The sequence below is a fragment of the Sinocyclocheilus anshuiensis genome, unplaced genomic scaffold (assembly GCF_001515605.1).
Source record: "Sinocyclocheilus anshuiensis isolate Anshui unplaced genomic scaffold, SAMN03320099.WGS_v1.1 scaffold733, whole genome shotgun sequence".
NCBI classification, from domain to species: domain Eukaryota; kingdom Metazoa; phylum Chordata; class Actinopteri; order Cypriniformes; family Cyprinidae; genus Sinocyclocheilus; species Sinocyclocheilus anshuiensis.
Genome location: NW_015539923.1, coordinates 1,367,152 through 1,383,636, shown reverse-complemented (window position 1 = coordinate 1,383,636; position 16,485 = coordinate 1,367,152). Strand labels below are relative to the sequence as shown.

Genomic DNA, 16,485 nt, shown 5'->3' with positions numbered 1-16,485 from the left:
ACATGAACAGACTTGACTTGACGAGGCATGAACAGACTTGACTTGACGAGGCATGAACAGACTTGACGACAGCGGGTTACAACATCAATACACGACAAGGGCACAATGGGAACATGATGGCTACTTATAGCTGACAAGAGGGTCACATGACAAGAACAAACCAATGGGAAACAAGACACATGACTAAGACAACCAATCAGAACATGACACAATGAACAGGGGAACCAATGGCATGAATACATGAGGGCAAGGGAAGCATGACACAACCAGGGACCATGATTAAACTCCAAAATAAAAGACATGAAAACATGAACATGAAACAAAACCCAAACCCCACATTACATGATGGATTTGTTTCTTACTAACATGCAGCTTTTTACTTCTCAAGATGTTAATTGGTGGACTGGAGTGGTGTGGATTGTTGTGATATTTTTATCAGCTGTTTGGACTCATTCTGACGGCACCCATTCACTGCAGAGGATCCATTGGTGAGCAAGTGATCTAATGCTACATTGGTACAAATCTGTTCTGATGAAGAAACAAACTCATCTACATTGTGGATGGCCTGAGGATGAGTCAATTTTTAGCTAAATTTCGTTTTTTGGGTAAACTATTCCTTTAAATAATGTTCATGAATGGAACCTTATTGTGACCTGTTACCATGATTTCTATGTCATGATCTTTGATGTAACTCTGTTGCTCTTTCATTCATGTAGCCTCAAATGACGGTGGATTTCTACACATGAGCACAAGCACCGGGGTCTTTGCAGGACTCTTTGTTGTCTCCATTGCAGTGTTGGTGGGAATACTGGTATATAATGCCAGAAGAACAAGACCTATTGACCACATGCATCTACTGTCCACTTTCTGAGATACTTTAGTGGCCGGTTTGAGTAGACGCACAAAGAACTACATCCTTTCAGACTATAAATTGTGGTTAACGTATTTTCAGTTTCCCATACATGAGCAGTAGATGAACAGTTTTTGAAGTAAATGGTATAAACGCACAACAATGACCTTTGGTGTGGCTGGTATTATCCCAATTCTTTCATCATCTTTTTTGCCACTTATTTCCTTCTTCACATTCACACAACATTCCTCACTGAACATAACATGCTTATTGGGGTGTAATTATAAAAAACATGAACCTTCACTTAGTCTTACTGAGAATGAGACGGCATTCCAGGGCTGTTGGAAGAACAAACATTTATTAATGAATTTTGGTTTTAAAATAAAATGTACATTTAAGTATTTATTGTGTTGGTGTGTGGTCATTTGCAAAAATACCCTCCTTGGTAAATTTTCTGTGCAGAAAGTGTTTATTCAAGCATTATTCTATGTACTGCTTCACTTCATACTTCAGTCATTATAAGAAATAAAGTATTGGTTTCAGTAGAGAAGCAGCTCACATATAAAACTAAAATATTCAGAATGAGGTTAAAGTGTTTTTTTTTCACTCACACACTTTCCCCTCTTAATATAAATCACATGCCAGATGATTTTAATATTCTTGCATAACATTAAAAGATTATATTTCATGGGACTTGCTAGCCTATATGAAAGTACATCATCTTAATAAATTCAGCCCTGTTATATTCTCACACTCTCTGCCTGATGCTTTTATGGAACATTTTTTGTTATTTGTTATTTTTCTAATAATCTTTCAAATTACAAAAACAATAGTATTTAATGTAGGTCAAATTAATTTAGGAAAAAGGGCACATTTTAATAAATTACATTTATTTTGAATAACGATAATGTGTAAAATGCATCTAAACTCAATCAAGTTAATCTACATGATAATGATCATCACTCACTATCTCAAAAATACTGAAGCATTTCCAATGAGTCATCATGACTGTTTTTTTTATGTAGAAGTTTATAAAAGAAAAATCAAAACTAGGCCTAATGTAGTTAGGCCAACATTAATTATTCTTAGCAGCTAACCTGTTTATAAGCTTAGTGCTGAAATGCTCTAATAATAATAAGTCATCTCAAAAATGATCTTGCATTCATGTCACCTACATCAGATGACTTATGGGAAAGCAAAACTTCCTGATGGTATAATGATGTGGGAGAAAACGCTGCAGGGCAGGAAGTACATGAATATTCTTATAAGTAAGATTTCAGATACATGTCCTTAAAAAAAAAACACGAGTTTCCATCACTTTGTTCCCTACAGATCCACTTTATCTCAGCAGATTAGAGAACACAATTTTAAATGTCAGATAAAGTCATATGCATAAAATGATTGACTGCAATATGCAAACATACACAGGCATTATAATAATCTGCTAGTGAAAGCAGAAGGGAAACATACGTCTTAAAATGTATTAAGTAGATTCTAATGGTAGCTGCAAAATTATTTAAATATAACAATTCTAAAATACTTTTTTTGTGTCATTTATTATTAAAGGGGTCATCGGATGCTAAATGCACTTTTACAAGTTGTTTGAACTGAAATGTGTGTTGGCAGTGTGTGTGTACACAACCACCCTAATGGTAAAAATCCACCCAGCGTTTTTTTATAATCTCCTAAAATCATTACCCCTTTCTCAAATCAAGTCGTTCTCAGATTCCTGCTAGTGTGACGTCACACAGACCCAGGCCCCTCCCACAATTGTTGATTGACACTGACGTTTTACCTTAGACCCGCCCTGAGTGAGCTGTCATCAGTCCGCCATTGTTTCACTGCTGGAGCAGATGTAGACAAGAATGACTCCTAAGGGATTGAGGTGTTCTGTTGTTGGATGTAATAATGAACATAGCAGTCGTCATTTACTCCCGACATCTGAGCCGCTGAAGATGCAGTGGATTACTTTTGTTTTTGAAGGGAATGCACACCGATCTACCTAAATGTGTCTATCTTCGCGCAAATCATTCTGATGCAGCTTCACCTACAGAAGAAGTGAGTGTAAGCATAGGCGGAAATCCAATTCTTGTTAAATCCAATTAAACAATTCTTCATATTCTGCGTGGTCAGTTCACAGCAGTGACAGAAATTAATCTTTTCCAACAAGTTTAAAGTGATTTTTATCCTTATGGGCACTTTTACCTTTATAAAGCCATTTTTTCTAGAAGTGTGCATTACCTTTTGTGTCAAATTCTTATATTTAATCAATAAAGTCAATTAGAATAATAAGACATTTGGGGCTGTTACCAAACAAATGAAATCATCATCAACAAAATTCATCTTTGCAATGCAGAGGAAACACAGAAGCTGCATCTGAAGTGGCATTTAAATGTATTTACACACTGTTTAATGCAGGACATGAATGCATTTAACCTGCAGTTGCAAATGCATAAATAATGTTTTGATATTTCAATTCAAAAACGTTGAATACTGATATTTGAAATGATTTTTAAAAATGAAAAGGTACTTTGTATGTGAAATTAAAACCGCCAGTAGGTGGCAGCAAGTCACTGTTAATAAGTGAGTCATTGCGATTGAACCGAATCATTTAAACGCTTGATTCATTCAGGAACGAAACACCGTCATGTTGCTCAGAGACGAAAAACAGTGCTGTGGCTGTTTGAAAACGTTTTTTTGTAAAAACGTTAAAAAATAAAATACGATGTAACATGAGCAGGTCTAAATTTAATACAGCAATCGATGTAACATGAGCAGGTCTAAATTTAATCCAGCAATAGAATCTTTTCATTTAATTTTCATTTTCAATAGTTTCATGTTTCAAGTATTATAGTTTTATTGAAAAACCAGGGGACCCCCCCCCCCCAAGTATATTTTTTGGATGTTATTGGGGGGGTCCCTTAATTCAATTCAATTCAAGTTTATATGTATATGCTATACATGTATTTATATGTATAGCGCTTTTCACAATACAAATCGTTGCAAAGCAGCTTTACAGAAAATTAAGTTTCTACAATATATTTAGTAGTAGCTTATCACCTATTATTTGGTAGCTTGTCTGAAAACAATTCAGGATATCAAAAGTGTTTTTCAGAGGAGTGTGAGCGCATGATTGAGTGTCATTTAAAATGAAAAGGAAAAGGAAAAACATCAGAACAAACTCATGAGTGAGAAGTGATATGAACCCTTAGGCATTTAATTAAGCATGTCATGAGCAATAAACAGATTGCACGCACACTGACTACACTGACTAAACTAGTCTTATTTTTGTATCATTGAGATACTATTATACATATATGTTTTTTTTACATATTTTCCCTGATTTCACTGAAAAAGATTGGGTGTAGAAACCATTTTTACTTGGAAATTGCTATACTAAACTTCACAAATAGTTACAAAAAATGGCAAGTAACATTTAATTAATAATATATGATAATAATAATTAAACATATGAGGACATTATATTTGAGTGAATTTCTCTGAGACTATACATGCCACAGTTTTAAGTCTGGATGTCCTGTACAGAGCACATTCAGGGATTTTCAGAGATACTAAATGTAAATAAATACTAAATGTCCCTCTCCTTGGTCTTCAAAAATGTCTGATATTAATTTAGTGACACTCTTATGGAAATATGATCATATTTTGTAATTATCATTTAAATCTGACTAATTTTTAAACTGTGTGTCATAAATCAACATCTTAGGGAAATGTTATGGGGTTTCAAATCCAAATATAACTTTCTGTTACGAAACAGGCCGTTGATTTCATACATGTCCTCACATGAGGACACCGGGACTAAAAGCATGTTTATTACGCATTTTGGTTTTTGTTACGAAACAGGACGTTGATTTCATACATGTCGTCAGTTGAGGACACCGGTACTAAAACATGTTTATTATGCATTTTGGGAGACACAACAAATGAATAGGGAATGAAAATATATTTCAATATTACTATGAAATATTATATATTATTATGAAAATCTTGTCAATTATTACTCCCATTATTACACATTATTACAGAAACACATTAATATGCAAATTAGATTTAGTTTATAGATACATTATATATAGTGAGAAAACCTGTTTATGGCCATTTTACACACATTTTGCATTAAGAAAAATGGCATATCAAATCATTATGTTAGTTGAGAATTATCTTTATACAAAGTTTGGTAAAAAAAAAAATAAAAATCCTGAAAACTAAAAATGTATTGGTGATTAAAAAAAAAAAATTTATTTTTGCTTATGCATGTTCATTCATGTCTTTGTATTTTCTTTAAGGAAATTGAGTCTCAATGTCCTCTATCAAGGACGTAGCATAACTTATGAATGAAATATCATTTTTTAAATGTTTTTTACATTTTTTTTAATGCTCTAAACAATGTAATGACATGAAAAAAATACTAATTTTTTCCTAAAATGTTTTGCCGGGTCTTAAGAGCTTAAAACTTCGGAAAAAATTTTACAGTGTAGTTTTTCATTTTATTTCAATGTTTAGTTATTTTAGGGCAAACTGTAGTTACACTAAATGAAAATAAGAAATGTTTCTTCGCAACTAGCTCAAATAAAATAGTATAAATAAAGTATAAACAAATAAATCATTGTAATATGCTGATTTGCTGTTCAAGACATTGTATTATCATTATGTTGAAAACAACTGAGTAAAATTTTTCAGGTTTCTTTGATGAACAGTAAAAATTACATTTTAAAATATTTTCAAATAGAAAACAGTTATTTTAAATAGTAAAAATATTAAACAAATGTTTTACTGTTTTTGCTGTACTTTAGCTCAAATAAATGCAGGCTTGGTGAGCAGAAGAGACTTCTTTAAAAACATTAAAAATCTCACTGTTCAAAAACTTTTCACTGGTAGTGTGTGTGTGTGTGTATATATATATATACATACAGACACACACACACACACACACACATATATATATATATATATATATATTAATATATATATAATTTTATTTCAGTTCATGCTTATTTTATTTCATGTAAACAAAATTGATGGTTTTAATTTTAGTTAACTATAATAACCGTGCACTAAATTACTGGTTAAGTAACAATATGTCTCACTTGCTTCGTAAGAAAAACGATTAAAAATGTGCAAACGATTCATTTTTGGGTTAACTATACAGTTAAACAAGCATTATATTTAGCTGTCGTTATTCAAAAATATTTGACAAATATTTCAGAGTATAAATAGTGATATTGTACAGAAATGTAACTAACAATTTCAGGTCATTTTCCATGGATTTCCTCTTTAATATTGCTTTTATCTGATTTGAGATACTTACACCGAACCAAACTCCGCCACTGCTTCCAAACCATGTTTTACATATAGATTTTTAAAAGCACAATGCTCCTTTTTAATCTTAACAATTGGTTTTGTTAATAGAGAAACGGAAATTTAATTTAAGATCTGAACATGTTTTATTCACCCTCATGTATTGATTGACATAAGCGGCCCAGTCCAAATTCCACAAAGATGAGCTGCGGATTAAAAGGAAGTTCAGCATCACTTACTGGCTGTATGGAGATTAATTTGCTCATCTAGCTCAACTGGTTCATTTTCTTTTCTTTTTAGTGTGTCATATGTAAACCTTATCAGTAATAAAAACCATTTCAAAGAAAGAAAAAGAGTCAGCTGTGAGTTTGTGGTTGCATTCCTTTGCATATGCAATTAAAATGTTTGTGCAAATAATAAAAAAATAAAATGTGATTATTCATTCTAAGATATGCAAGTCCAAGAATATGTTTATATATGGTATATTAAAATAAATATATTTCAGTTTTAACCAAAATCTTGTGGTCGCAGTGTCCAACCTCAAAGATGTGAAAAATGTAAATGGCAATCATTCTTTAGCAGTGTTTTCCTTTTCTGGAAATCAGGCCAGATTATAGACTGTCATTTCCTCCATCAGATACAATAAAACTGAAAGCTGTTCCCAAATGCAGAAGACATCAGCACTGATCAGCATGTCTCTCACCTCTCTGCTCTTGGCCGAGCTTCTGCTGGTCACCACAGCAACAGCTTCACACTTCTATGGAGGCTCAATGACCTTCAACCCAAGAAGGAATCATGATGGATCGTACAAGGTGAGAACTCCTGAATTATAACTGTATCTAGCAGCCCTTGTTGGGTGAATTATGATACACTGTAAAACAAATTTTTTGATTTATTTGCATTTTACATTTATGCATTTGGCAAAAATAAATGCATTTTAGAATTTACTTCAGTAATTATGCCATTTTGTTTTTGAAACTTAGATTAATTTAACAACCAAGTTACTATTTTAAGCTTCGTAAGCTTATTAAAAGTTGAATTAACCACTTTAAGAAATTAGATACATGTACCACATATTTGTGTTGTAACAAATTCTGTGACTCGGTATGCTTTGCAGCTGTTTTTCTTAATTGTTGTATGCTGACATAACATTGTTTTTTTTAATGTTTATATTTAATAAACATGCATTTTGAAGTTTGGCTACACATATGCTTGATAAACATTAATTTCTACTAAAGTCATGTGTCAACCTCTCTCAAGTACTAGCTATTTGGATTAAACTTGAATAACTGCATTTGGTAAAATGCAATCAACAAAACTGAAGAAACGGCATTTAAGGAACACTAATCACCATAATGGTGACATAAGAGGTGTTCAAACAAAACACCTCTTTAAACACTTGTATTAATCCTCAAATGTCACCATGAATTGACCAAACACAAATGATTATTACACAGACATTATTCAAGTGCTAAGGATAAGGTATTATTTCCCCCATGACAATGCATCAGTGGTTCAATTCTGCAGCTTGCTAAATTTCATGTTGTCAATAAATAAAATTATAGCAATCGCATGTATAACATCCTAAAGTAAATATTACTTGGGGTAGATAAGTACAAAAAAAAAATACAAAAAAATAAGAACACTTAACAGCATGTCAGTTTCATCTTCACTTAACAGATCTCACTACTTAAAATGGGTTTACAATTTAGATTTTTTTTAAACAGTATAGCAGGGTCAGAAATGAATGTTACCATTAAGGAGCAATATTTGCCCCCTAAAACTGATTTCCAGTGGCATTTTTCCCTCATAAGGGCATTGTTTTTTTTTTTATGTCAAACACTCAAAGGCATAGTTCATTCAAAAATGGAAATTTGCTGTTAATTTACTCACCCTCAGGCCATCCAAAATGTAGGTGACTTTTTTTATTCAGTGGAAGAGTAAAGAAAATGTATAACTGAAATTGCTGTCCTTGGTGATTCATAAAATGCAAGTCAGTAGCTGCCCATCTTTGAGAATTTAAAAAAAAAGTGTATCAGGGAACACAAAATTGATACTCGTGGCTCCTGGCGATATATGTTATTTCGTAAAAACACCCGTAATAATCACTGAAGCTGTCTACACTGCAAAATAGTTCTCTTACTTGCATCTTTTCTGCACTTTGATGTTTACGATGAATGAATTTGCGAATGCAGATTCAGAATTCCGTCAGTGAGCGCATCAGAAATCCAGCATTCTCCGCAGTGACGAATCAAAAATTCCTCTGATTAGACACTGCGTTCATAAGCTCAACAGAAATGTGTGTGATTGGTTATAATGCTCAACGCTGCAAAAATGTGCGTAAAAAGAAAGCTGATGCAACTTTCTGAAGCAAATCTACTGTAAATTGCAATGCCGCAATCGACACTTTTCATTCATTTCACATTCCACTTTAATCGTGACAGCCATAATAATAAAGCCCTCATTAATTTCCGACCCTGTAGTGTAGTGTTTTATAGCACAATTCAAAGATGACTTCTTAGAAGCTAATTTTAACAGCCATCACATAAGTTTAAGAACTTACTTAAGTCAAACTATAATTAAAACATTTCAGGTTGAGCTTCGCTTCAAGACAACCTACCATTCCTGTTATGGATATGATTACTGGCCGTGCAGCTCTGGACACTGTGGAAATGATGTCAGTACTGTGATTGGTAAAGTAGATTCGAGTCCCAACGGCGGCAGCTGGTGTCAGTCTGAGGGAGTGATAACAAAGATGGTTTCCACCAACAGCCCTTTCCAGCTCCTGTAAGTAAATATATTTACAAGAACAGAATCGTTCACTAACAATGCAGATCTGAACAAAATGTAAATATTAAATGTCTATATGTTACAATAGCAAAAGCAGTTGCTGCTGGATCTACAACACAGTCACAAATTCTGGAGACTGGAGTCTTCTCACTTACATTGACCTCGGTGTGAGATCGGACACCTCAGAGCCCAACCGATCACCAATAACCACCACCCTACCATTTGTCAGGTAAATCAGCTGCTTAACAGAATTAATGGAAGCTTATAGTGTATATTTATCTATTTTTCATGATGTGCATTCAACATGATAAAGTCATGCAGTTCTACGCTACAATAATGCTGCCATATTGTTTTGTGTTGCAGAGTTCCTCAGAACTGTCCCAGGAGGTACAATCTTTTAGCCTTTGATCCTGATGGTGACCATGTCACATGCAGATTTGGACTCAGACAAAACCAGGAGTGTGGAATCTGCAACCAACCTGCTGGTTTTACGTTGAATCAGGTGAAAAAAAATATTAAGAATGACTAAACCAGGGACATAAAATTTATTTCAGATATGAGGAGGGTATGGTCAGTGTAAGAACTACATGTATATATAAACATACATATGTAGCGAATCAGCTCATGGGGAAATATGAATAATTAATCATGCCTTGGTTGCCATGGAACCAGAGGCCTGTTCTGCTTTCCTGAGGTGTTACGCATTTCGGGGGAAGGGTCCATAGGTCCTCATATGGCTTGTTAACTGAGGGGTGTTACAGAGTATTTGTTAAATATAGCTAACAAAATATATATTGTGTTTTTGATTGGTCCAGACACTACAATATATGCAGTAAACTATGAAATCCTTTGAAAAACATAATTTAGATAAAACACTGCAAGTATATTAACACCTTTGAGCAACTATTTCAACTCTTGATAGCTTGACCTGTTGTCTTATGTCTGGGTTTACACATGTACATATTTGCCCGATGAACTACACACAAGTATTTTACTTAAAGCTGCAGTCCGTAACTTTTTTTGGTTAAAAATTATCCGAAATCAATATTTGAGAAAGTACATAACCAGCCAGTGTTCGAAACTATCGCCTTACTTTAGCCCAATTCACAACGGTCAGCTTAAAATAATGTTTTCTAATTTGAGTGGTATGGGTAGGTTTTTTTGACAATAAAGTATAACAATAATAATAATTTGCACGGTTTGATGTGATGAGCTAATTTAGATTAAATCACCGTTGGTAGCGCGATTTATTGTAATGCTTTTTTCCTCAGTTGGTCAGAACAAATGTGGCAGACTTGTTACTTACTTGTTCAGATGACAATATCCGGTGAAAATGCTTATTTGAGTCATATATTCCAAGACGTAGGCTAGAATCTGTGAGTGCAAAGTACAATATCCACACCGGTGTGGTGACTGACTGCCACACATACTCCTCAAAACATTAGATTCATCCGCGCTGGAGCCATGCCGCTGCACAACCCACACAAGCTAGATAATTCCACACACAGCTGCAATTGCAGGTTTTCAAACAGAGGTGGCGACAAAGAGGCAAAACTTACGGACTGCAGCTTTAAGTATTACAGTTGCATCTTTCATTTTTCATTCACACTCTTTTATTTTCTTCAAAATGTAGCATAACTGTTCTCTGTCATATTCGCACACATCGGTCCGTGGAGTTTATTCTTTTGAGCTGGTGCTGGAGGATTTCCCCATTCGCAAGATTACTCTGTCCTACACCAACCAACCTTCAAAGGAAATATTTCCCATCAGTTTCATCAGAAACCGACGTGCTGCTAATTATTATGGAACAACCACTATGACACCTACAACTACAACAACTGATTCAACCACAACAACAACTGAGTCAACCACTTTGACACCTACAACAACTGATCCAACCACAACAACAACTGAGTCAACCACAACAACAACTGATTCAACCACTATGACACCAACAACAACTGATCCAACCACAACAACAACTGATTCAACCACTATGACACCAACAACAACTGATTCAACCACAACAACAACTGAGTCAACCACTATGACACCAACAACAAATGATCCAACCACAACAACAACTGAGTCATCCACCACAACAACAACTGAGTCAACCACTATGACACCAACAACAAATGATCCAACCACAACAACAACTGAGTCATCCACCACAACAACAACTGATTCTACCACTATGACACCAACAACAAATGATCCAACCACAACAACAACTGAGTCATCCACCACAACAACAACTGATTCAACCACAATGACACCTACAACCACAACAACTGATTCAACCACAACAACAACTGAGTCAACCACAACTGATCAAACCACAACAACAACTGAGTCAACCACCACAACAACAACTGATTCAACCACAACGACACCTACAACCACAACAACTGATCCAACTACAACAACAACTGAGTCAACCACCACAACAACAACTGATTCAACCACAATGACACCTACAACCACAACAACTGATCCAACCACCACAACAACAACTGAGTCAACCACAACGACAACGGAGTCAACCACAACAACCGATTCAACTACAATGACACCTACAACCACAACAACAACTGAGTCAACCACTATGACACCTACAACAACTGATCCAACCACAACAACACTTACACCCACAACAACAACTGATTCAACCACAATGACCACATCTGAACTTACTACAACAACAATAGCCACTACTACACAAACAACAACCACATTTCCAATAACAACCACTGCAACAACAACAACAACTTTGGCACTGAGCAAAATACCTCTTCAGTTTTCGCTTCAAGGTATATTTGGAAGTTTAGTCTAAAGTATGCTTCAGAATTATCCTACTATGATTAAATATATACTGTACATATGTTTCAGTTGATGGTCCAGCACCATCTTGCACTGAGGGTGAATATCTACCACGATTCCTCCATCCAACGCCACATCATGGAGAACACCTGCAGGCTCGTGTAAATCAAGAGCTTGAGATCAGAGTGAAAGCTTCTGCATCTTTTTCAAGGTATTAAGAAAAATCTTTTTATTTAAAAAAAATGTTTTTTTAATTTAGACACTGTTTTTAAATTGAATTTTGAATAGCATATTAGCATACTACTACATATTTCTGTCATGCATACTACTTATATTATTTCTGGCAGATATAATGCTATGACAGTAAGAGCAGTAGAATAGTATGTTATTCCAAATTCAGCCATTGTATTGGTGTGCAGTGCTCTGTAGCGCCTACCAGAGGCCAGGAGTTCAAAGAGGTTTTGGTGTCTTGGATGGTTTTGCCCAGATATAGAAGTCCACACCAGTAGTCTGTTGTAGCCTATTCCTGTCCAAATTAGTAGCTGCCCAAAAAGAAAGAAAACGAAGGGTTATAGAGGTACACAGGACAAACTCTATGATGGCTAGTCATTGTACAATAGACATTTTGGAACATGGTTGTGCACTGCTTAAGTTTCTCAAAGTTTTTGTTTTGTTGTGGTTTTTGTCATCTAGAATCATTGATGTCATCATTAGTGGACCTCTGAACAGCACAAAGTACAAAACCACCACTGGGGAATATGTGATTAACTGGAAACCAACCTCAGAAAACTATGGCCAACACTTTCCATTTTGCTTCATTGCAGAAGGACAATATGGGTATATTTTACTAAGTGAATGTACTTTTTCATTTTTTTTACCACTTTAAAATCACATTATGATAAAAGCTGATAAAAAAACCTTTCTATTTTAAGATCTAATATTTACCACTCTGAGATGAGGTGCGTTGTTGCAAAGGTGAATGGTAAAGGTGGGTAAATCAGTTAATTTAATTCCGTTTTATGACAATGCAGACTCAAATGATAATGGCATTCATGAGTGAAATGAAGTGAATTAAATTATGAAAGAAAAATGTCATTAACTTATTTATATGAAATAAAAATGGACATATTGTGGCTTTTAGTCCATATTATCTTTAAAATCATCAATATGCTAGTGTGCACCTAAAAGTTGACAAAATTAACCTTTAGCAAATATACACATTTAAAATGTACAATATTTACCTTCTGGGAAACCAGACCACATGTTTTAATGACTCATCTTGCACAAGACACTTGTCCTCTCCCATTTGAAGAAGGTGTTTAAATATCCTGCTCAGAAGAAATATGTACATTTGTATAGCTATGATTATTAATGCTATTTTCAGGACCTGAGGCAAATGTAACCTGCACTCAAAACTCAATGTCAGTGACAATTAAGAGATCCTCCATCAAAAACCTCCATGGAGACCACTTGAGACTGATAAATCCATCTTGTCGGGTTTACACTAACAGTAGCCACTTGTTCACCAACACACTTCTAAACGACTGTGGCACTCAGATTGAGGTGAGCAGTTTTATCATCAACATTTACAATCAGATCTTGTGAAATCCAGAGCTAAACTATTTGACAACTTCTGTTTCTTTGTAGGAGAACAATAATGAACTCATCTTCAAGAATAAAATCATTACATTCGATGATCCCAGGGACATTATAACCAGGAAGGATAACCTAGAAATTGAAATCCTGTGCAAGTACCAGAAAAGGACCAACGTTACGCTGGAGTTCGATACTCACAGACCACCAATCATCATCTCAGAAAAAGGTTTCGGCACATTCAACTATCAGTTTGAGTTTTATGCTTCTGCAAATTTCCAGAACAGCAGGGGTCCAGAATCTTACCCACTTGAGTATGATGTGGGCGACAAGATCTTCATGAAGATTGAGCCCGTTACTCCAGTCCTAAACACTGAGATCTTCCTCGAGTCGTGTGTGGCTACTCCTTACGATAATCCCAATTACCCTCCCATCATTCCCATCATCAAGAACGGGTGAGATTCCACAAACATTATTGATCATTTGCACTTTTTACTCATGCCAATCATGCCAATGCTAAATGATAAACTTGTCTAATCAGTTTGTCACACAAATGAATCAAGTGCTTTTTTATTTCAGATGCATTGTGGATGAAACGGTTCGGTTTTTCTTAAGCCACCAACCATTCGTCCAGTTAGAAATGGAGGCCTTCAAATTCATTGGGTTCCATGACCAGGTTAGAGAGACATTTATTCCAGACACACACACACTCACACACAACACACAAACTACAATTTGGGATCAGTAAGGTTTTTGGAAGAAGCCTCTTATCAATGCTCAGGTTTTTGGTTGATTGATTAATTAATTAATTATCTGGGCACAATATGTTCCATACAAATGTGAGGGCGATGCAAATTACATTTTAAATAGACGACACATTTGATTTGATTTTTATATGTGAATGAAACATTTTACACCAACTCTTTGGTCGCCCCCTAGCTTGCGCTTATTGTCATTTTTTAATGATTTTTTAATAATATATCAAACATTTCATCATTCATTCCAACAGCAAATGGTCTAGTGACACTGTATTTAACATGTGGTGACTTTTTGCTGTCATGCAGTTGCATTATGGGTTTTTAACATGATTTTAAAGTGATAGTTCACCTTCAATTGCTGGTGCCCACTGACTTCCATAGTATGGAAAAAAAACACTATGAAATTCAATGGGGACCAGCAACTGAAAGTGAATTATCCCTTTAAGCGTTTTCTCTCATATACTCTGACATTGAGAATACAGCGCATCTGTAAGTAAATTAAAATAGAAATATTTCTGTTTAACCCTGCCTTCTGTCACGGTCTCTTATCTTTTCGTCTTCCTCTCGTCCCTCTCTAGGTGTTCATCAGCTGCTCAATCATCATATGCCAGGCCAACAATCCCAACACCCGCTGCTCTCAGGGCTGCGTCAACAGCACAGTCGCTCCACCGGCCCACCACCATCACAAAAGAGAGGCTCCCCTCCAGACCGACAGTCACTTCATCTCCCAGGGGCCCCTGCGGCTGAAGAGGAGCGCATCTCGTAAGCCAAATCGTTCATTCACCTTGTGTAACAGATGATTGTACACTACACAAATGGTGCTAACCGTTTCAACCTTTACTCACATTTCAGAGGTCACCGTAAGCCCGGGTCTGAATCTAAACCTTGTTGTCGTCACTGTTTGTCTTGTGGCAACAGTAGCCATGGTGTGTGGAGTGATCGTCTACAGAGCCAGAGGGCAAAGGATCAGATACAAACCGGTGCCATCACACGACTTTTAGTCATGTCAGCTCTGTTTTTTATTTTTCAAAGCATAATGCTCTATTTTTCTGTGGAAAACAGAGAATTAGCTAGATTGTTGGAGTGCTTTCAAAAACTGTGATGCAATTCTATGGGCAAAATGTGCTTTTCTTTCTTCTGTAATCATTTTCAGTAAGTAATGCGAGTTCAAAAAAGATTCAGAATATATCAGCAGTCACACTTTAGTTTGGGGACCAATTCTCACTATTAACTATGACTTTTGCCTCAATAAACTTTGCTGCTTATTAAGGTAGTTGTTAAGTTTAGGTATGGCGTGGATTAAGGGATCTAAAATATGGGCATGTAGAATAAGCATTAATGTGCTTTATTTTATATGTAATTAAATCAGTTTTAATTCTATGTATTATGTTGGTGTATCTTGGCAATTCTTCATGAAAACATGCCTTGATTCTTATAAACTATGAAAAACTGTGTATAAAACAGTTTCATGTTTCAGAAGTTCATTTTTTGAAAGATGAGATCCTTTGGCTAGAAGAGAGAAGTGATTACAGTGTTGTTGTCATTCTCCTGGCATTTGGCTACTTGTCTGAAAAAAAAAACAATCAAAATGTTTTTAAGTGAGGTGTGAAAACAAGCGCATGACTGGCAATCATCTGAAGGAAAAACTGCAGAACAAACTAATCAGTCATGAACCCTTAAGCATTTAATTAATGCTCCTGACAGGGTTTAACAAATAGATGAATGCAGGTGAACCAGTAGTTTAGTATCACTGAGATGGTATATATTTTCTTCCTTTATCTAAATTTTTTAATGTTTCATCTAAAAAATCTTTCATCTAAAGTTTTTGTAATGTTGTTGTGTTTTTGTCATTGTTATTAGTTTCTGTTTTCTTTAACATGAACATGACATTTTCATGTTATTTTATTTCAGAAATGTTTCCTTGGTAGCTAGCTAAAATAAAATAATTTCAAGGCTGTTGTTCTTGTTGTTTTTAAAAAAATATTGTATTTTAAATAATTTAATGCTTATTTTATTTCAAGTAACTTTTTATATATGGTTTTACTTTCAGTTTTCGTTAACTATAATAATCCTGATTTGAACTGCAATTACTGGCTAACAACATGTTGTCTCACTTTGCATATTAAAGGGGTGGTCAATCAGCTATTTTCTAAGGCTTGATCGTGTTTATGGGGTGCACTGTAACGTGTTCATGCTTCATTTTGAAAAAAAATCACATTATATTTCACATATTTTACCTTTATTCTACACCGCTGTTTCTATTCTAATAAAAACAGTTTGTTGACTTCCTGGCTCTATGAAGCTTCTCCCTCAGAAATACACAATGGGCTCAGATTGGTTATCTGGCCCAGT

General features: G+C 35.0%; 2 protein-coding genes across 2 annotated transcripts in view; both read left to right on the top strand.

The window, feature by feature from the left end:
* Positions 1 to 1,181, top strand: part of LOC107686605 (CUB and zona pellucida-like domain-containing protein 1) — a 6,263-nt gene extending 5,082 nt beyond the window's left edge. The window contains exon 8 of the mRNA XM_016483665.1: positions 717 to 1,181. Within this exon, the coding sequence (XP_016339151.1) occupies positions 717 to 871 (155 nt within the window). The 3' untranslated portion in view covers positions 872 to 1,181. The remainder of the gene's footprint in view (positions 1 to 716) is intronic.
* A 9,723-nt stretch (positions 1,182 to 10,904) lies between these two features.
* On the top strand, positions 10,905 to 15,149 carry LOC107686622 (chitinase-like protein PB1E7.04c). The gene is made up of 10 exons (XM_016483680.1): positions 10,905 to 11,097; positions 11,356 to 11,772; positions 11,852 to 11,993; positions 12,476 to 12,619; positions 12,715 to 12,770; positions 13,167 to 13,345; positions 13,430 to 13,830; positions 13,955 to 14,051; positions 14,712 to 14,895; positions 14,986 to 15,149. Exons 1-10 carry the CDS (start codon positions 10,905 to 10,907, stop codon positions 15,132 to 15,134), a joined length of 1,962 nt encoding a protein of 653 aa, XP_016339166.1. The 3' UTR covers positions 15,135 to 15,149.
* The last annotated feature ends 1,336 nt before the right edge of the window (positions 15,150 to 16,485 follow it).